This window comes from Chaetodon auriga, chromosome 1 (assembly GCF_051107435.1).
Source record: "Chaetodon auriga isolate fChaAug3 chromosome 1, fChaAug3.hap1, whole genome shotgun sequence".
In the NCBI taxonomy this organism is placed as follows: domain Eukaryota; kingdom Metazoa; phylum Chordata; class Actinopteri; order Chaetodontiformes; family Chaetodontidae; genus Chaetodon; species Chaetodon auriga.
Genome location: NC_135074.1, coordinates 6306900 through 6327923, shown reverse-complemented (window position 1 = coordinate 6327923; position 21024 = coordinate 6306900). Strand labels below are relative to the sequence as shown.

The window sequence follows — 21024 nt, the reverse complement described above, 5'->3', positions numbered from 1 at the left end:
TGTACCTTGACGCAGCTGTGAGTCGCTGCTGCTCTGATAAGAAAATCAACCGGGATCACAGAACGCATTCCACACTGTCACAGACTGTCAGCAGAGCTGGAGATGAGATTAAAGAGGCTGTAAAGAGAGGGGTGTGGAGGGGTAGGGTTCACTCAAGAGACCTTTAGGTTTGGACAGAGTAATCAAATGGACTATTAAGGCAACACCAAAGGTTCATAGATAAAGTTGACAATCATCGAAGACTATGGACACCATGTGGGGAGAGTGAGTGTGAGAAGCTGGCAGTGAATGTTGACATTTCAAAATAACAACTCAAGACAACTGATTTAGAAATAGTTGCACTGCTGCAGCTCTGCATTCGAACACTCACACTGATTTAGGAATATGGATGATGTAAGTGTTACAATAGCAAATGCTAGAAGTATTCAAACTAAATGTGGAGTTCCTTGCCAACCAAACTCAAAATGGATCATTTTAAACTGAAATTGAAGGAGCTTTTAAAGAGGGATCAGTCATGTCGTCATGAATGAGCTGGTGCTTGTCGTTGAGTTTTATGGTCATCTTTTCTGTGTGAGCTCCTGTAGGAACATGAGAAGTGTAAAACATGTAATAATTTAATGGACATTCTTGTGAAGATGAAGATATTTACCAGTGCACACTAATAAAGTGAGCACAGTCCTCATTACTGATCTCAGTAGAAATCATACAGGCTGTCGTACAAATGGCCAACAAATATCTTGGAATGACAAATTTAGCCGCATTTATTCCACCAATAAAGTGTGCTAAGGAACAGCTTAAACTGTTCCTAAATCCTAAGGTCAGTTTGCACTGTTGGATACTGTTATCTGCCTTTCAACAGCCATGACAGAGCTTGAAGAAAAGAGAATTATTTTGCACTCAGCTTGTGTTTTTTACGCATATGTGGGGGAAAAAAAAAAACACCCACAGCTCCTTCATGAGAACTTCACGTGTCTCGTGGCTGCATTGCATGCAGGCTACTGTGTGTCCACAAACTGACTCTGCCTCACCTACAGTGGACCCCATTTTTGTTCTGTTAGTGTGCATTTTCCCTTTACACAGCATCATTGCTGCACTGGAGTCACAAACAGCAGATTTAACCGCAGGCAATTATGTGATGACCTAAAAACAGTGATTATAGTTATATCACAGTGACATAAATGCAGTAATTCACAATGCGATGGATTCAGTCTCTGGTCATGTACAGACGCAAGCTGTTTCTGGGCCCTCTTTCTGGCCTGAACACCAAACCTTCTGAGTAAACTAGTCCAAACTTCCAAAACTTGTTTGACAGCCTCACTGTTGAGCCTGGCTCTCACTTATGCAACTAAGCATCTTCCTTTAATACAGCAAGCCTCATCCAAAGCTTCTTCCCACCGACGAGTGAATTCAGGAAGTAAACAAAGCCTGCTGAGTCTTGGACCATAACACCAGGTTAGATCTTAGGCAAGAGCTGTCTCTGTGAGATGTTGGCCTGCATCCCTGTCCAAATCCATCTTCAAATCCCTCTATGTTTATGCCAATAGTGATGTTTTTGTCTCTTTTTTTTCTCAGTCTTGGGAAGGAATCCTTTGCATCTTCACATCTGCCTATCTGAGAAGAGAGGGTACATCAGCTATTTAGATAACCACTGTTTGAAGTTTTGATGGAAACAGCACATAAGAAGCTGCCTCTAAGAAAAAATGATAATGCATCAGTAAGCGTCATGCAGTTTGTCTCTCGTCACTCCCGGGGGACGAAGCCTACTACCTTTGATGATACCCTGAACTTTCCTCTAGCTGTCATTCATCCTGCGAAATATCTTATGTAAAAGATGGATGAGTGCAAAATTTTGCTCAGACTTTCATGTATCCTGATGACTTTGGTGACTTTTCCTCGGTTCGTGACTAAATACCTGCAGACAAGGGAAGACGTTCCCATCAGTCTCAGCTGTGCTTTGTGTTTGGTCCTAATCAGCAAATATCAGCGCGTAAGCACGCTAAAATAAGATGCTGAACACTGTGAACAACATACATGCTAAACATCAGCACAGCAAACTAACAGTGACATTAGCATTGTCATTGGGAGCATGTTAGCATGCTGATGTTAGCATTTTGCTTGAAAACCTTGGTAGCAAGAGTTGAGAAGATCCAGCATTCTGACAGACTGACTGCATGCTCCTCTGTTGTCCATGGTTAATGAACGGCCAGTATACTGTATATGGTCTCTAAAGTGCAGTCTGAAAGTGTCTGAACGCCCCTTTTCGACCTCTTATGGACTGCATCAGGTGTTTTTTGTCCACTCCATTTATACAACCCCAATTCCAAAAAACTTGTGTAAAGCATAAATACAGACAGAATCCTATCATTTGCAAATCAACTAGGCAGTAACTATGTAGTATCATTTATACACTTGTGTGTTCACTAAGTGGTGAACTTCGCTCCATCCTTGCTTATGAAAAAAATCAATGAAGCTGATGAGGTCAAACATCAACTATATTGTCTTTGCACTGTTTTCCATTGAGTATATGTCAAAAAGTATTAGCAAATGATCACATTCTGTTTTACTTTACGTCCAAACTTTTTTTTTGTTGCATTCCTGCGCATCACATTTTCACATGTGAAGCACTGGACTGTTAGACTGTGGTGTGATTGTGCTGCAGTGTCCCCAGCAGTATTTAAAGTAAAAATGGATACAAGAGGTTTCTGGTTTTAATTTTAGCATTGGAATTACAGGATGAATGAGTACAAATGCAATCGGGCTCCAGCAGCAAGTGCTGCTAACCCCTAAAAATCATCAAACAATATTTCACACATCAAAAAACATCTCTCAGTGCATGTTTCCATGAACATTAAAGTGGGAAACACAATACTCTATCCAGGTAATATAAACTGGCTATGACAAACCTGGATAAAGTCTGAGAATAACTCCAATATTGTCTAAGACAGTTTCCTTGTTATGTGGAGAACATTGCTGAATAAATCCTGGACGTGGATGGAAGTAAAACAGCACCTCTGGATTTTACTCAGGAAAGTTATCCACGTAACTCAGTACATCTGAGGCTGTTGGAGAAAAAAAAAAAAGACTTTTTGTTCATAAGCTTAAACAAGTAATTCCCATGATCAGGTTAATCCAAACCTGGTTTAAACAATCAAGACAGCTTCACATGTATGAGTACAAACAGCCCTGAGTATTCACAGCAGCAGAGTGCCACAAATTAGATACACCGCATAAACAACCAAAACATAAAAGTCCAACTATTTGTAATTATTATATAATTAGCCTAGTTACGTGTCTGTTCTCCGACTGCGTGATCATAAAATGCTTGTAAGCTAAAGGAACTTATTTTCCTATTAGAAGTCATGTTATATTTTCAGTTGAAAGATTAAGAAACATTAAATAACTTTGACATATTATGAATAACTTATTTGGCAAGATAGTTTGCATTCTCTCGAAATTCAAGCAATGTTTCACTGCAGATACTGCTCAATTTCTGTAATCTCATTCAACCTGCAGGGCAGCTGAGGTAAGTTAATGTCGAGGTGTTCTGCATTACAAATGATGCCACAGCCCTGAGCTAAAAGTCGGTTGGTTCTTCTTTGTAGCTGTACTATACCCTTTTCACTGAAGACCTTTAGTCATGTCACAGAAGGAAACGCACAGGTGTTAATAACAAAATGAATGATGGCTGAATTCCATTTGTCTGCTTCAGTTTCAGGCTCCCGGCGCTGTGCATGCTGGCTCACTGTCATGACTTACTGGGACACTTGAACAGAACAGAACCATTGTTCCTGTTATTAATAACACCTGTGCTTTTTCTACTAACAACACATAATGTCTACTGTAAAAAAAAAAAAAAAAAAAGTCCTGCTGCAATTCCATATATGCTGGTAATACAATATATACGGTCATAAAGTGTATTTGTAGGTTTTGTAGTGTTGGGTTAGTGCTCTGCCTTTGCTTCATGCATGACTGATGTCCTGTGTCCTGATGGGATGATTTTATCCATCCCATCGGTTTCAGTGTAGTTGGATGCTGTTGGCACCAGTTGCACTTAATGGTTGAGAGCTAATAGTTGGAAATTAGGCTGGACTTTATACACTTAAAGGAATAGTTTTTGGGAAACACGCATATTTGCTCTCTTGGCCAGAATTAAATGAGAAAACAGCTACAACTATCATGTCTGTCAGCTAAATATGGAGGAAGAACCAGCAGTGGGTCGCACCAGCTACGAGTAAGTTCAAACATAGCCGAGTATGAATGGCATTTCTAACTGATAACAGAGTTTACATGCTACTAACATTTTAAGGGTTGCACCAGCTGAAATAGTTTCAATGTAGACATAAGTTACAACTTACATTTTACAACTAGACCTTAGTGGGTGTAAGGTCCTCTGTAAAACAGCAGTTGGCATGGAGCACTGTTTTCAATGGTGGCATAACTGATAAGGAGGAGCAAATTACACCAACTTGCTCTGTCGGCAAACACATTCTCTGTGACAGTACACACACTAATCCAGTAACATTACAGGACACAGACAGTACAGCACACTTAACTGTACACTGTACAAGCCGACAAACTACCGTCAACATAGCATGACACTAGCTAGCAATAAAAGAGACATTTTACATAAATGTGACATTAGACACTAAAATGATGAATGATAGTGTAGGCAAGCAAATATATATGGTTAGAAAACTTAAAGTTACGTTACGACGTTATCGTTAGCTATTTTTAGCCGTTAGCCTCGTTGTTATTATGTAGCTGCACGAGTGACAAGACGGTAATAAACACACCACTAAGAACGATGCTTTTCACTGACTGCTTACAGGAAGTGAAAATGCCATATTGTGGCAAAATATTTTGGTTGAGTAGTTAAGATGAACCTTATGTCACTGTGGCGCAACAAACATCGACACCGCTTTAACGTCAAAATGACTGGTTTCAGCATATCGTTTAGAGCGGACTGTGCATCCTGGCTTAAGACAGAACATACATATAGCTGGTGCTACAGGTCACAGGAGTCGATTAGCTTAGCTTAGCACAAGGGCTGAAAGCAGGGGGAAACAGCTAGCCTGGCTCTACCCAAAGGTAATGAACTCTGCCTGCCAGCAACTGCAAAGCTACAGAACATGTCTTCTTTTTCTTGTTTGTTTAAATGTTACTAAATAGCACATTATGTGTCATTTGCTTGTATAAAACAGACAAGAAAAAGAAGACATTTATTTAGCTTACAGGTGCTGGTAGGCAGATTTATGTTCCCTTTGAACAGAACAAGACTAGCTGGCTGATGCTAAGCTACGTTCATCAGATGGTGGCTGTAGCTTTGGATTTAGTGTACAGACATGACAGCGGTATCAATCTTCTCAGCTAACCCTTGGCAAGAGAGCACATAAGGTAAATTTCCATGAATTTCAGTTCAACAGTTAACTTGCTCACCCTCCTTCCCAGAGTACCCCCTCTGCTTACTGGAGCAGACCCCAGATAACAGTCACAATCTCAAATACATAATACAAATACAACCTCAACAGATATGATCTGTCAAACATACACTGCACATGTAAACATTGTTTCTGTAATGTATATGTATCACCATTGGGCTCAGGATCCTTCATTCTCCACCCCCACCTCTGGATAACAGACAAACCCCTGTTTGAGGGGGTTATGACTGCTGTCAAATAAGATAAAAATTTCCTGCAGTTGAAACGTCAGTTTTCAAACATTTGCAATTGCGTGTAAATAATTTGAGCATCAAAATTAACTCAATTAAGGTGATTAAAAATACTGTCTTTAACAACTTCTTTTCTTAAATCTAAACAATTACAGGAAGCAGCATGTGACTTCTACAAGTGCAGACTCAGTATTTGCCATCAGTGCAATATTTCAATTACAAATGAGAAGTCAATCAGAAACGGTCCTGATATGACTACATACTTGCTTTCAGTTCCTCAAGAATGTCAGTGCCACTGCTCCAGGCAATGACTTTAGCTCTTAGAGAAGTGTTATCCTCCTGACCTTCCAGCTTGGCCAGCAGTTTCTCCAGCGTGTAACCCTTCCTGGGCATCGCAACATCATGCCCTCTCAGACAGGAAGTGGGGCAGAGATCATTCCCACCGTCCCCCACGTAAAATATCCGCTTGTACTCCACACCTCTATCAGACTGCTCCGACAGATATAGCTCCAGGACTTTTTTCTTACAGAGGTTGACGGGGCATCGATCGCAGTCGTGAGAGTGGTAGCACTGTACTTCCATGTACCCGAGCTCGTTGAACTTAGCCGGGTTGGTGAAAACCTTGTCGACAGCTGCCTGGAGACCAGATGCGTGGAGGATCCAGTCTATGAACATGGTGTTGGCGTCAGAGATTACAATGCAGTCAATGGTGCTTTTATGCTCTGATATGAATGTCAGCAAATCTGTCATTCCAGCTGTGAAGGGGATGGTCTCCATCACACTGCGGACCCTGTCAGGGCTGACCTCCTGGTCTCCTGGACAGACAGGAAAAGAGAAAAACATCATTGGACTGGAGAAGAAGCAGGCTGGAGGTAGCAATAAAATATTAATGAACCTTTTTTTTTTTTTTTTGAGCAGCTCTTTGTAGCAGAATGGACTACAAACAGGATAACAAATTCTAACCTATGTAGTTCATCACTCTGCCCATGAACTCAGTCCAGTGGCCTTTTCTGTAGGAATTCTTCACAGAGTCAGGAAGAGTCTGACCTGGAAGACATCTAGGAAGAGAGAAAACAACAAGATTCACTGTGAATAAAGTGCTGAATATTGATCCTGTCAGTGTGGTATTTTGATCTCTTAGTGTCAAACAGTCGTATAGTAGTAGTAGTACTCTGATAGATTTTTAGACATTCTACAGCATTTTATAGTGATTCATCAATTGCATTCCACTAATATATTAATGTATAATAATATACAATATATTATTTACCTTATCACCCAAGTGTCACTGTTGTCATCGACCACAGTGTGGTCAAAATCAAACACCATCAGAGTCTTCATTTTTCACCTGGAGAAAGACATAGTTTCAAACAATGCACAGTAAGAAGCAACTGTTATTTTGGACCCTAAACGAAAAAACTAAAGACTTCTTATTATCTAATATTCTCGTTATAATAAGATGTATTACGCACGTTTGTTCGTGACATTCGGGTTTAGTTAATACATAAAATAAAATCTCCTCTTGTGATCAGTGGTTCTGCCTGTTCTGCTCACCCAGCTGATCGTCTGTTCCTGATTAAACTCCTGATAAACTGTATCATCCAAATGTCAGCTCTCAATAAACTGCCCTCCTCTATGTGCCGATTGTACCACCACACCTAAATCAACCCTGAGATATTTTTATTTATTTTCTATACACTACAATGGTTACGTTGAAAGTCATTATGTTTTAAGTGACTTCTTTTTTTTTATAAGAAATCTGGTGGGAACTCGTCTTCTTACGAGTGAACGGCCTAGCAGTCCGGCTAATCCTTCCATTCAAATTCTGCTCCAACAGTTCAGATCGGGCTCGGGGGGGAGCAATGATTACAGTGACTAGAAACTAGACTATACCCCCGGTTAAGAGACAAAGAGTACATAAAATACATATTTACACAAACGGTGCTCAACAACAAACTGACCTTAGCCTGCCTGACGTCACTCCACCGGTCCGTCTTCCTCCTCGTCCTGAGTTACAAGATGAGCAACAATTCTGTGCTCATTACTGCCACCCGCTGGTGAAGTGTCACTTTTGGAGTCCAAGAACAACTATTATTAAGAAAAATGTAATGATATTGCCACAATGAATCCACTTGTTGTATAACACAGTTTCCCACCAAAACAGCGCGTGCGCGGTAACGACAACTGAGAATCCATGACCCATCTGTCTACCCATTTAACCAGAGCGCACCTGAAGGCGTCATTCCACCCTTTGACCGCTGGGTGGTAGTAACACGCAGTCTGAATCACAGTACAGTAAACAGAGAAGAAGAAATCCTGTCGGTTTAGTTCCTGGTTGCATAAAGTCTAGAATCACCCCCTGTTCAGTTTGTTGTTTTTGTCACTTTTAAGCTTACGGTCGTTTCATTTCGACCAACATGTTCAGAGGTTTCGGGACGTGGTTGGGTTTGGAGAACCCGCCGTACACGAAGTCGCCGGACAACAAAGAAAACCTGAGTGAGGAGCAGGAAGAAAAGGTGGTGGAGGCACAAAACGAGGTAAACAAACAGCAGCCAGCTGACCACGATGGAGAAGAACCAGAGGCGAACCAGGAAAACTCTGAGCCTGGCAAAGGACTGGGTGGTGAGAACGAAACCTTTTCCCTATATTGTTGTTGTTTTATCGACATTCATTTAATGTCATGCTAGGGAGTTAGCTAACTTGTCAAGTCCTCGAGCCACTGGGAAGGCTCGAGGACTTGGTTGTCTTATACAGCGTGACATTGGTCTGTCTGTCCACCTCAACTCCTCATAAAGGCATTAAATTAATGCAGCCTGGTTCTTTGTGAAAGATGTTCATACCCTATTCTTGAAATGTAACTTCAGTTATGTTGTTCTTTACCCAGTGTCGACAAGAAGGTATCTGAGAGCAGGAGGAGCTGTCTCCTCATCTGTTTGTGTTGTATTGTTGTAATAATGTTCTTAGTAACAGTCCCACAATATGATGCTGTTGTCAACTCTTATCTTCTCGTCCTCCTCCTCCACCTGAAGATTACATCTTCAGTTTTGCCTCCAGTGCCACAAAGAAGATCTCAGAGTCGGTGGTAGAGACGGCTCAGACCCTCAAGAAGACTGTGGAAGAAGGGAGAATCGATGGCATCATAGACAAGGCATGCTGCTCTGTTGGCTTGTCAGACAAGTTTGTCAGAATACAGCTCAGGCTTCATGTGTGCAGCTACAGGGCTTTGACTTGTGGTTGTCAAGTGCAGCACTTTGTTCAACGTGACATAACATCAGCATGACAGTCTTCCATTAGAAAGTCCTTTCCTCCATTTAAAATATATATGTGTGTGTGTGTGTGTTTGTTCCACTCGTGTATTTGCAGACTTTCCTCGGAGACTTTCAAAAGGAGCAAGAGAAGTTTGTCCAAGAGAAGAAGGCAAAGAAGTCAGGTAACATCAGATGGGGAAATGAGGCTCTTCTTGGAGTAATCTCTGTCACATGAATTTTCACTCATGGTTGATCGTGGGAGACATTGTTTCCAGGAACTCTAGGTGTGGATGAGAAAGTGCTGAAACAGTGCAAACACAGTAATGTAAATTGAGAACAGTGAAGTCACTTTTTCACAGCTTAATCCAATGGAAACAAACTGCAGTAAGGAGAATATTAGTGCACCTTCATGGGCCACCTGGTTTCATAAACATGTTGATCTGGCTCACGCATGTGTTTGTGTTGGAAGTAAGCGAAAGAAAGACAGATTATTTTTAAAACAATTTTTCTTTTTTAAATGCAGCTGTTTGCAGGATGCATAAGGATGATGTCGTGTGTCTGTCTGTGGCTATGTGAGATTAATAACAGTAACATGAAGATGGTGAAGCGAAGTAAACTTTGTTTTACTATCATTCATACACTCAAGATACACATAAACCAGATCTGGTTGTTTGATTAGAGTAATTCCATTTAGGAATCTTAAGTTATCGACATTCCCCACAATCCATACCTGTCCAAGAGGAAGAGGGCCAATTCAGGATTGGCTGTGAAATCAGTTCTTTTCTTTTTGCTGATCCTGCACCAGTATTAGCCATAACCATGAATCATATTATCATTCTCTCAAGAAAAAGCTTCTCCCACTTCCTCTTAACTGACAACTGTACGACTCACTACCAAACTTTGTCTGGGAACAGAGGCCCTTTCTGTCTGCATGCAATCATTTTGTCTCATTTCACAGGAAATCTGACCTGGGGACAGACATTGAGAATCACTGAATAGAAACAGACAGTGTTCTCGCCGATGGTCTCGTTTGCTGATGTCGGTCATTGTAGAGGCATCAGTGTTAAGCAGAGACTTTTTCATAACCAGTTAAAACTTCTTGTAGTACCTTTAAGGTTTTGTAGTTTACATAGCTACTTAAAGTGATACGCCACCCAAGACCTGTCAACATGAGAGTCCACTGGAATTACTGTTGATCCAGGCTGCTGTCAGATCCTGTTCTCAGTGATGGAGCACAGCACCATCAGTTATTTTATTTTTTTACTGTCAACTTTCAATCTTTTAGAACTGAAACATTTTCTTCTGTAGCATCTTTTTAATGATCTGCGTTACAGATATCAACATCATATACAGTGTGCAACAATCATGTCTACATGCATACTGTATGCAGCACGTCCTCCTGAATCACTGACTGTAACTGACAGAAGTATACAAAGAATAACAGAAAGCTCGGTTAGCATTCAGCGCTTTATAAGTGTGTCTGATCTGCCACAGCACTGTGTTGTGTCAAGTTGTATCTAAGTGTCAGTTGCACTTTTTAGTAATGTAAAAATGAATTCAGATTGTGTGTGCGTGCTTGTGTGTGTGCTGATGTTCATCTAGAAGCAGCAGTGCCTCCCTGGGTCGGCTACAACGAGGAGGAGACAATCCAGCAACAGATCCTCGCTCTGTCAGCTGTAAGCAGACATCACACACTGTATGAGTGTGTCAGCCTGTCTGTGACACTGTCGCATTTTATCCCTCTCATTATCTCTGCAATGATTAACCCCTTTTTGTTAAAAGTGAGCTCTCTGATTGTAGGACAAGAGGAATTTCTTGCGAGACCCTCCCGCTGGTGTTCAGTTCCACTTCGACATGGAGCAGATGTATCCTCTGGCCGCAGTGATGCTGGAGGAAGATCAACTCCTCAACCGCATGCGCTTTGATTTGGTTCCTAAACTGTCAGTAGTCTTCCTGCGTTGTGTGTGTGGTGGCATGCATGTGTGTACATTACAGATTTTATGTGCTGGTTTCTGCAAGAGTGTGACTGGACACAATTACACTGACAGTACCTGTGGAATCAACAAGGTGAAATGGACGGCCATGTGTTTTGTGTTTGGCAGTGTGAAGGAGGAGGTTTTCTGGAGGAATTATTTCTACCGTGTGTCTCTGATCAAGCAGTCAGCTCAGCTCACAGCGCTGGCAGCCCAGCAGCAGCAGCAGATGGACGGCGAGGACAGAGGGGCGAGTGTTTCACCTGAGGACGTCGTCTTAACAGGTCAGACTTTCATCCATCCTTTAACTACCCACTTTCACTGGGTCATTTCACTACATCAACGCCGGCCTCTGCCAGTGCTGCAGTTACTTATTTTATAACTATATATGGGCGGCATGGTGGCGCAGCAGGTAGTGCACGTGCCTCACAGCAAGAAGGTCGCTGGTTCGATCCCTGGTGAAGATTCTGTGTGAAGTTTACATGTTCTTCCCATGCACGCGTGACCACAGACTCTGTCTGTATATTTTGCCCTGCAATCGGCAGGGTGTACTCCGCCTCTCGCCCCCCGCAACCCCGAAAGGGATAGGCAGGTATAGAAAATGAATCAATGAATAACTATACATGAAGCTCTAAGGGTGGAACTTGTCCCACTTTGTACCACAACTGACAATATGCTTAGAACGACTGGCACACCCACGATGAGCCTTAGCTGCTGGATGCATAAAACTCTAACTCTAAACATTAGACCTTACCTCTGGCTATTTATAGCACACGTATCATTAATTGATCACAGACTTTACATAGTGTTTCACAGTTGAGGATACAGTGAATAATGATAATAATGATGATAAGACGATCACACCAAATCAAAACGAAGCTTAGAATTATGCCTTTGGTTGACATTTTACAAATCGCTGTGTATAAAAATATTCACTGCAAAAAAAGCTAATCAGCGAAATTAGCTACATTAATGAATAGTGTCTATTACCGTTCCTTCTCTCACCTCACAGCTTCTGTCACTTGTAACCTGCTTCAGAATGCACATGTGTGCGTGTGGCCTGTTGTGCACATTCTTCTTTCATAAATACGTATACCTGTGTGGTAAATGTCCCTGGTGTACTCCTTTTCTGCTCATTATTTAAGTAAAAAAGACACATACAGACTGATGTTCTACAATTGTAGATGTGGTAGAAGAGAACAATCTGCTGTGTTACCACGTCTGTCCATGATTTGTGAAGAATGTATCACGCCTCCAGTGTTGCTGTCGCGTTTGTCCTTTTTGATTTATCATCAGGAACGGCTCCTGGATTTCTGCTTTGTTCTTGGGGTGGAGGACTTTTGTCCTCTTGGGAAAGAGATCTGAGATTTGATTGGAGGCCTGGAAGCAAAAGAACTGAGAGCTGAAGTTGTGTTACAACTGGGCTCTGTATGGGGAGCTCATGGTGTAGGATCAGAGGCCGTCCAAGTGACGCTGTGAAAAGTAATGAGAATCAAGTCTTCAGTTCTTGCTGTCCACCTCATTATATATTCAGCTTATCGTTGCAGTTAATGATGCTCCTACTACAAACCACAGACAGGGCTATGGTTTCAGAGGGAATTCATGGGTCACTGAGTTAAGCAAACACCACGCTGTGATTTGCATATGGAAAACTAACAGCACTGTACTGTTTGTTGTAGACAATGTCAGACCAAAAACTCCACCAGTGTCCATCAACAACATACAGAAGGTAAGAGTACTACTAAAACAAAGATGTGTGTGTGTGTGTGTGTGTGTGTGTGTATGCATATCTTGCCATTTCTCAACAATCATTGTGAAGTTTAAGAAGAATAGTGCAGTGACTTCCCGTCCTGTCTGTGTGACTCACAGCCACCTCAGGAAGAAGAGGAGGAGATGTCAGCAAGTCCTGGAGTGTCTGAGTTTGTGAGCGACGCTTTCGACTCGACGGCCATCAACCAGGAGGACCTGAGGAAAGAGATGGAGCAGCTGGTGCTGGATAAGAAAGAGAGCACCCCCTCCCCTGATGGTTAGATGAGTTTTTATTGATTATCCAGCTACATGTTGTCTGTTTGGCGACCACACCACACAGCTGAAAGTAATTACTGTACTTAATTAGCTAATTTGGATTTTGGATGTCGAGTATTATTTAAGTGCAGAGTAACTAATCATCTTGCTCATAATCTGTCTTTTCCTTTTGCATTCAGATGAGTCAGCCGACTGGGAGAAGGAGCTGCAGCAGGAGCTTCAGGAGTACGAGGTGGTGACTGAGTCAGACAACAAAGACGACCAATGGGATCAAGAGATCGAGAAGATGCTGCAGGCCGATGACAGCTAGACAGCTACTGTCACTGCGTCTCCTGTACAGTCATCTGACCCAGAGTGGAGGAATAGTGACCAGCGATGCACAAGAGGATGAACTTCCACATCCTCTGCCCCACCCGACTGTGATTGCTATCTTGTAAACATTTTCCTGTAACTGATGAAGGCGTAGATCCAATAGCAAGAGTGAGTCATCTCTGCTGCAAACAGCGGTTGTGTTCAGGCGTTTTACTTTGTTGATCCTTCCTAAATGAGTTTTATCAACTTGCTTCCCCTGCCCTCTCTGTCTTTGAAGGGAAAAGCTGCTAGAGGGCGCTGCAGCACAAGTTCCAAGAATTTTAGAGGAGGTTTGAAAGGAAAATTGAAATTTTATGTTTGCACTGCTGCTTTCTGGTGGGTTGTACAGTACAGTCTTAGTATAGTTACAGTACAGGCAAATCAAATGTAAAGTTACATTTCTGTAAATAAAGAGGATTCTAATACTGTAATTCAAGTTTCATTTCCCTTTCGTTACATCTGCTTGGCTTTTTACATTCTCGATTGTATTTTTAGTCCTGTGTGCTTGTCTTTACTTTACTTTACTGTTTCTGTGCAGCTGAAATACTGTACATTTTCTGTTCTTATTTCTGTTATCTGTCATCCTGAATAAATATTTATCTGTATGGATGGTATGCATCATTTTAAGGTGGACACAAAGCCAAAGCGAACTAGGCTTGAAAATGATAGGAAATATGTTTTTTGTAAGTTTTGAACGATGCAAAAAAGCCTTTAACACATGACATGAACATGTTTTTATACTGGTACATTACAGGCTTGCCATCCTTGAGCATTTAATTTTCCATGAAGTCCTCTCATTGATGTAGAATGAAGATGAGTTTTAGGCACAAGACATGTAAAAGAGGATTTACATTTACATCATCATCAAGGACCACTTCTCTGCATGATGAGTAGCCTGCTTCTACTTTTGATGCTGCTAAATGTGTTTTCTTACAGGCTCAGTTGTGAATGCAGGACCTTTATTTGCAGTGGAGTTCAGTGTGGTATTACAACTTTCACTAAAGTAAAGGGTCTGATAAACACAAGTTCAAAGTTTACACCCTTAATGTATTGCTGGCCTGCTGCATGGCAGTAGAACATCCAGGCAGACAAGAACAGAAATATTTGAGTTCAGAGAGATCATTCCTGTGGAGGCCACTTTTATATTGTGCACTGTATTGTACAGGCAGACAGGCACACAGACAAATAACACCAGCAAATGAGCACTGAGCAATGAGCAGTATGGCAGAGGAGTATGGTAGATGAAAGACTTTCAGATGTGTGATCTCCTTGCTTGTTTATTCATTTAGTCACACTAAGAAATTGATCTGACGTCTGATCATGTTGAAAAAGGCAAATGTTAATGGTTAGTCATTTCATCGTGGACTGGTTAGACATTTTGTAAAGTATACTTATTTGCTTCGAGTTTGACGTCAAAGTACCTTTCATTTGATTTAAAAAAAACCAACAAGTTGTGGTTTTCCGGGGGTTAAATGCCAAACCTGTCTTGTTTCCAGTCATCAGGTTAAGCTAAGTGCTGGGGGGTTAAATGGGGGTTAAATGCCAAACCTGTCTTGTTTCCAGTCTTCAGGTTAAGCTAAGTGCTGGTTATTGGCTTTGGCCAAATATTTGATAGACATATGAATCAATGGTACCTGACTAATCTTCACCCCTTTGATTTCTGGGACATCCTGATGGCTTAGAGGTCCAACATCCCTGGTTTGAGACTGGCTCAGCACCTTTGTTACTTCCTCAATCTCTATTGCTCCTCACTTCCTATGTACTACGAAAGGCTAAAATGCTTGAAAAAAGTGTTGATTTTGTGTTGATTTGTGGTGAAACCCTCATATTCAGTCTCCTCTAAGCTCTTCATGAGAAAGGGAAGCGATCCTCTCTTCAGATCATGTTGTCTCTTTAACTTCCTGCCACAGCTTCAGAAAGCCACACTGTGTTCAGCCATGTCACATGCGTGATCAAGCCCCGCTCTGTATGAGCTCTCCAAACCGAACTGATGTACTCTGACATTTAATATATGGTTTACATGAACAAACAATGCTATTCTAACTGAGCGCGAGGTGGAGCGGAGGGCAGAGTGCAGAGGTGCACGAGAAGAAAGTCAGTGGAGAGAGTGAGTTAGTCAGTGTGGAATGATGCCTGGATGTTTTGGTAGTAGAAAGTCTGTAATCATGTTAAATGAGACAAACACATAGCTCTGCTTGTGCCAACCAGACAGCCAGACTTGTCTCTGCATGCTCCTTACGTTTCTGTGCAAGAGTGGTGGAACCAGATGGTACACTGTCTGGAGTGTCAACCCTGCCCCACCACAATAAAGATCCCAGTGAATGAATTGGACAATAAATACTCATTTGCAACTGGCGATCAATGCGAGGATCAATATGCTAATGTCTGCCACGCTGTCTCTCTTCTTCTGGGGTTTCAGGTGAGTGTCCAGGCATATAATGTGGAAAGCAGACAGCTTAATGAATAGACCAATTGTCAGCGCTGCCCGGTGTGTCCCCTCTTTGTTTGTCTCACACACATCACTCCCATCACAGTCAGGTTCCACCAGCTGCTCTCTGGCAGGACACACAGTTGTCACCATGGTGACAAAGCCCAGCAGATGAGGGCCCATGTGTGTGTGTTTATTGCCTGGTTTAACTATCTTTTAATAATGCATAAAGGCGGGGCTGTGTGTGTGCTTCTGTGTGTGTGTGTGTGTGTGTGTGTGTGTGTGTGTGTGTGTGTGTGTGTGTGTGTGTGTGTGTGTGTGTTTGTCTCGCCCACAAAGCCTGCAGATTTTCTTGTCTGTATTCCAGACAGAGACACAATAAACAATGAAGATCTAATCACATGGGACACACATCACAGTGTGTGTGTGTGTGTTTCATGTGGGGCATGTGGTATCCTCTAGACTCTCCAACCAGTTTTTTTTTTTTTTTTTTTCCCTATTTTTGCTATTTTACAGCAAGGATCAATGCAATGTTATCTACAGCCTGTCAGGATACAAATGGGAAGGAATGTTCTGAAAATGATGGAGGGTATAAAAAAAAATACATGGATGAAGCATGGAACAAAAAAGACAGAAAGGATGATGTGTTGGAGTGAGGGATGAGGGATCAGAGTGAAAATATAGGGGAGAGAGGGTGTGAATAATCCCCTCTTTTCACACCCTCTCTCACACCCTCAGGGAGGAGTGGAGGAGGAACCTTTTGGTATATTTTTCACCTCAGCAGGTGAAATATTAGAGGTTTTATACAGAACACAGTGCAGCTCTATATAAAAAGAGAGGCCAGAAATCTTAAAATGTGACGTGCTCTGCTTCCCAGTTGAGACTTCTGTAAACGACGATCTTACCGTTCACAGTAACATTTGCATTTCTGCTAGAGGGTGAAGAGAATGACTTGAACCTAATTTGGGCTATACTATATAATAAGCATGGAAACCAAGAAAGGCCATAACAATATTGAGTTTATATGCAGAGTATTTCACGTTGACATTTAAATGTGTGATATTGAAATATTCTTTGAAAACCCTGTATCTGAATTTATGAGGTCTGAATTCCCCCTTCTGAAATTTACTCAAGGTTTCATCATTTCGGAGATGGAAATAAGCGACTACCACTGCACTGACATATTGCCATCTCTTGAATTTGTCATCAAACAGTTGCCTGTTTACACATCCAGCAGACACAGAGCAACATTAACATTCATTTGGGGTTGTGTTAGGAGTGCATTCACTCTGTTTCAGATGCCTTTGACTCACTGTCTGCCTACAACCAGGTCAGTGTGTGCACATACCACAGGAACCTTTACACTGATTCTTGTCATGAAAGGGCGGAAAATAGGTCCCACAGACACCCACTGACACCTACAAAGAAAGTGATCATAAATATATGGCGACGACCTAAATGAAGCCTCACTGATGTTGGACTGATGTGAAGGCTTGCAACAGATCAGTCAACAATGTATTTTAACACAATGATGGATGGCTGAACTTGTGATAGGTGTAGAGCTGGTTTAAACCTCAGTAAAGCTGTTGTTTTCAGAGGGAATGCAGGCCTTTTTGCCTTTATGACCATACTGTGTCACTTGAACTATAGAGGGTGGAGCCCTGACACCCCAAAATGTTCTGAAGCTATTGTTGGTGACTTTAACAAGACAGGGCTCCTCTGAGTTCACTCTACCATGAAAGCAGAGGCATAACGTGTGTGTGATAATGGCGTCAGAAAGACTGAAGTTGAGACATTTGGAGGATTTTGAGTTTGGGTTTAAGGGGTTTAGAATACATTGCATTAGGTTAAGGTGAGAGTATGGGTTAAGATCAAAGTTAACATTTGGATTGTGTTAAAAAAAAAAAAAAACTCATCAGGGCCTTGCATGCACTGCAGTGTGCAGTTTTGGCCCCTACAAGTGCAGCAACACCAGCGTGTTTTAGTATACCAATATACAATGTGTCATTGTAAACACCTTAGGCACCACCTCTTTGCAAGAGGGTGTGTGCTTCCCCTCACTGTGAGGCTTATTTGCACAGTTTTACGGAAAACACACCTTCACAGACAGAACCCTGTATTAACAGCTTGTGAAATTATCCCAAAATAACACATGATGGATTTAAGAAGATTTACTTTTGGATATTATCTCTCAGTTGTTGCTGGTGGGAAACCATAATTGCAGGATGTTTTATCAACCACTATGCGACTGAGTCACAAAGTGCTTTGTCTTGTTGCCTGTCAGGCCCACACTCCTGCAACTTGACCGCCGTGTCACATGATAGACCACAAAAGCATTCATCATTTGTCAAGTTCAGACTGTTCTTTTGGCCATATTTGGAGCTCCTGACAAGAGCCGGCATTCCATGCTCAGGGGTCAATATTCTAGTTTACAGGACATTGTCTGCTACTGACAAGCATGCACAAGTATTTTCTGCTCTGCTGCACCTTACCCTGTTACTGGCACCACCAATAGCTCATCTATTAAGAAAGGAACTCACTTGCCCACAATGTCTGCTATGGCTTGTACATGGAGATGGATGATAAGATAACTAACTTGCGTAGGCTGGAGACTGTCTGCCAACTCCCAGTCTCTGTATCTCCTGTTGTGTCTCTCTATCCTGTCTCTCACCTATTCATCAGTTGTCTTTCACTCTCACTCTCTCTGTCCACACAAAGTCCACAGCAGATATTTTGGGTCACAATCGTATTGTTGCTTTGGTCTCTGAGCATTGTCATTGGTGTGTGTGTGTGTGTGTGTGTGTGTGTGTGCGTGTAATTCCAAGCACACCTGTCATCACTGGGACTGTGGGCCTTTTATTACCCACACAATTCAACTGACAAATCCTGCTTCAGACAAACACACACACACACACCCTCAACCGCTAACGCAGACCGTTGAACAGAGAGGAGCCAGGTGCTGAGTCTAGCCCCCCTCTCTCCCCAGAGTCTTTCCTTGCTTTTTTATCTTTTGCATAAGAAGCAGATATAAGATTGAAATGAAGAGTTTAAGGTTAGGTTTTCATGGACAATGTCCTTTAAATTGTTGACTGAGCATGAACAATGACATCAGATAATGCTGTTTAAACATTAACCTGCTTTAACACCTGCAGCTGCAGGTGTGTCATGGAGAGTTTTGTGCAAAGCGGAATACAAATAAAACTCAAAGACAGGTTAATTCAAACTTTAGGACAAATTGCATTAGCAAGGTAACATTGCATGTTTAACATAAAACAATGAAAGCACCACGCCGCAGAGAATAGAGAAATACCATGAAAATAATTCATACAAACACAATACACTGGCCACAAAGGGCTTTTAGACATGCACAAATGTATATGTGCACAGGTCTTGCAAAAAGGTTCGCACCCTTTGTCTTCAGTGTTTGGTTCGCTTCAACAGGCCAATACCAGCAGACCTGAGACATCATGTTGGGTCATATCTTCTGGTATGAGATTTATTGTGGTGCCATTCAGACTTTTTTGGACAAACAGCAGAGCCACAAAGTCAACTGCAACATTTAATGGAGGACTTGGTAGCCTGAAGACGCCCAGTTGGCTTTTTCTCATCTTACTTAAGGCTAATTCAGAAAAAGTCATCAAATAGAAGGCTAGGAAAATTGCGCTGCAGTCATTTAATCTCTTTGTAGTGAAGGGCATCATAAGTTCCAGAGATGCTCTTAATATGACCCTTTCTTTTCATGACAGGAAGCAATAATCTTAGTTGAAGCTTATGGCCAGTTTCAATTCTGTGTTGTAGCTGTTCAGTTAAAATACTGCATTGAGACTTGAGTTCAGTCATCTGCCCCTTTGCGCTTAGCTTTAAAGCTGCCAACTTAAAAAAGTTATATGGATTTCATTCTTCACCTTTTATGTTTGCTATACCTGTCTTTAAGCAGTTATCAAGACAGTTGTTTTTCTTCATAGTTCAAAGTCTCCTGGAGATGAAGCTGTGGTCTGTGGTAACATCTGAAACCTGTAAGAGTGCCAGCTGCCTCTGGCATTGCAGTGGCACAGGTCCAACACTATCGTCTTTGCTGATATCAATCTCATTTAAATACATTCATTACAGTAAATAAATTGAAATTAAATCGATACATTATTTTAAACAAATTCATTAAAAAGGAGTGCATCATGCACAGAGGTTGCTGTTGAGGTTCTTGCCTCTCCTGTCCCCACCCCGTCCGTGTTGGAACCGCTGTAAATCAACTGAGCACCATTTTCACCATCATCAAACTGGCCTCACTTGGAGGCTGCTGAGGACGGTTCCATTGGCCACGTTTTAAACAACAACACTGTGCGGATTAACCGATCTCTTAACTTGAGGGTCAGCTAATTAGGCCATTAGCTGCACAGCTAACTGTACAAACTAACTGATGGCAGATAGTAGCTATAGCTTCTGTTCTGCCGAATCTTACCACGCTGAAAAATGAAGCAAATGCTCAAGTGCCAATAGTCACCATTTGAGGAAGTGCAGTTCCTCAAATGGCCACTTGAGGCTGGCTCCAAAAGTGAGTCAATCCCCATGGAGCCCCATATTATGTCCAAAATGACCAACATTACTGCAGACATTAACATGCTAACAGCCTTAAAAAAAAAAAAAAGCTAATTTCTCCCATCTGTGATGGTGGTGGTGGTGGTGGTGGTGGTGGGGCGTTTATGTTAAGGCTTAAAGTTATGTATAATTATGGGCATGGCTTCACAATGGCTCTTCAGAAACCTATGTATGACGTCACAGAGGCTACATCCATGTTTGATACAGTAAAAGATTCCTACATATTGCACCACTTATTTGGAAAGTTATGCAATGTCCTGAATTGAGTGCTAACCTGGAATGTAGTTTACAAAAATGTACTCTAATTTATGTGGGAATGCTTCCACCTGAATAATATTAAGAAATTATAGTCTACATTTTTGGCCGATTTTAATATTAATTATAATTATCAGGCAACAGGTCAATAGCAATGGTAATAAATGATTATTGGTTCAATAAACAAACACCAAAAGCTATGTAAGTTTGAGGTTTGTCTACTACTTGTATTGAGAGAGGTTTTGGAAAGGGAACTGACAGATTGTACCCTCAATTATGCAGACCCTCCTCTGCTCCCGCATCCAGATACAGACAGCTTGTCGAGCTTCCCTTTCAAACCTTTGTGCTGGACAGCAGTGAAGTGAGACTAGTAGCATAAAACCGGGATATTACTCTTCCTTCAAGGACTTCCTCCTTAAAATGAAAATATAACCATTTAAATAGTTGTATAAGAAAAGGAACTACTGAGGATTAACATTTACT

General features: G+C 41.6%; 2 protein-coding genes across 2 annotated transcripts; one reads left to right on the top strand and one right to left on the bottom strand.

Moving 5' to 3' along the window:
* Positions 1–2690: 2690 nt before the first annotated feature.
* On the bottom strand, positions 2691–7667 carry phospho2 (phosphatase, orphan 2). The gene is made up of 4 exons (XM_076736311.1): positions 7630–7667; positions 6939–7016; positions 6632–6726; positions 2691–6483 (listed from the first exon to the last, which is right to left on the bottom strand). Exons 2-4 carry the CDS (start codon positions 7007–7009, stop codon positions 5924–5926), a joined length of 726 nt encoding a protein of 241 aa, XP_076592426.1. The 5' UTR covers positions 7010–7016; positions 7630–7667; the 3' UTR covers positions 2691–5923.
* A 298-nt stretch (positions 7668–7965) lies between these two features.
* Positions 7966–13870, top strand: LOC143323999 (synapse-associated protein 1-like). Its single transcript, XM_076736195.1, has 9 exons — positions 7966–8290; positions 8698–8816; positions 9032–9098; positions 10519–10592; positions 10717–10856; positions 11019–11173; positions 12569–12618; positions 12759–12915; positions 13094–13870. Exons 1-9 carry the CDS (start codon positions 8086–8088, stop codon positions 13222–13224), a joined length of 1098 nt encoding a protein of 365 aa, XP_076592310.1. The 5' UTR covers positions 7966–8085; the 3' UTR covers positions 13225–13870.
* The last annotated feature ends 7154 nt before the right edge of the window (positions 13871–21024 follow it).

Coding starts and splice junctions, on each gene's coding strand:
- phospho2 (XM_076736311.1), bottom strand. CDS start 7,009: ATGAAGACTCTGATGGTGTTTGATTTTGACCACACTGTGGTCGATGAC. Junction 6,727..6,938: donor AGTGACACTTGGGTGATAAG/GTAAATAATATA, acceptor CTCTCTTCCTAG/ATGTCTTCCAGGTCAGACTC. Junction 6,484..6,631: donor CAGAGTGATGAACTACATAG/GTTAGAATTTGT, acceptor CTGTCTGTCCAG/GAGACCAGGAGGTCAGCCCT.
- LOC143323999 (XM_076736195.1), top strand. CDS start 8,086: ATGTTCAGAGGTTTCGGGACGTGGTTGGGTTTGGAGAACCCGCCGTAC. Junction 8,291..8,697: donor GCCTGGCAAAGGACTGGGTG/GTGAGAACGAAA, acceptor CTCCACCTGAAG/ATTACATCTTCAGTTTTGCC. Junction 8,817..9,031: donor TCGATGGCATCATAGACAAG/GCATGCTGCTCT, acceptor GTGTATTTGCAG/ACTTTCCTCGGAGACTTTCA.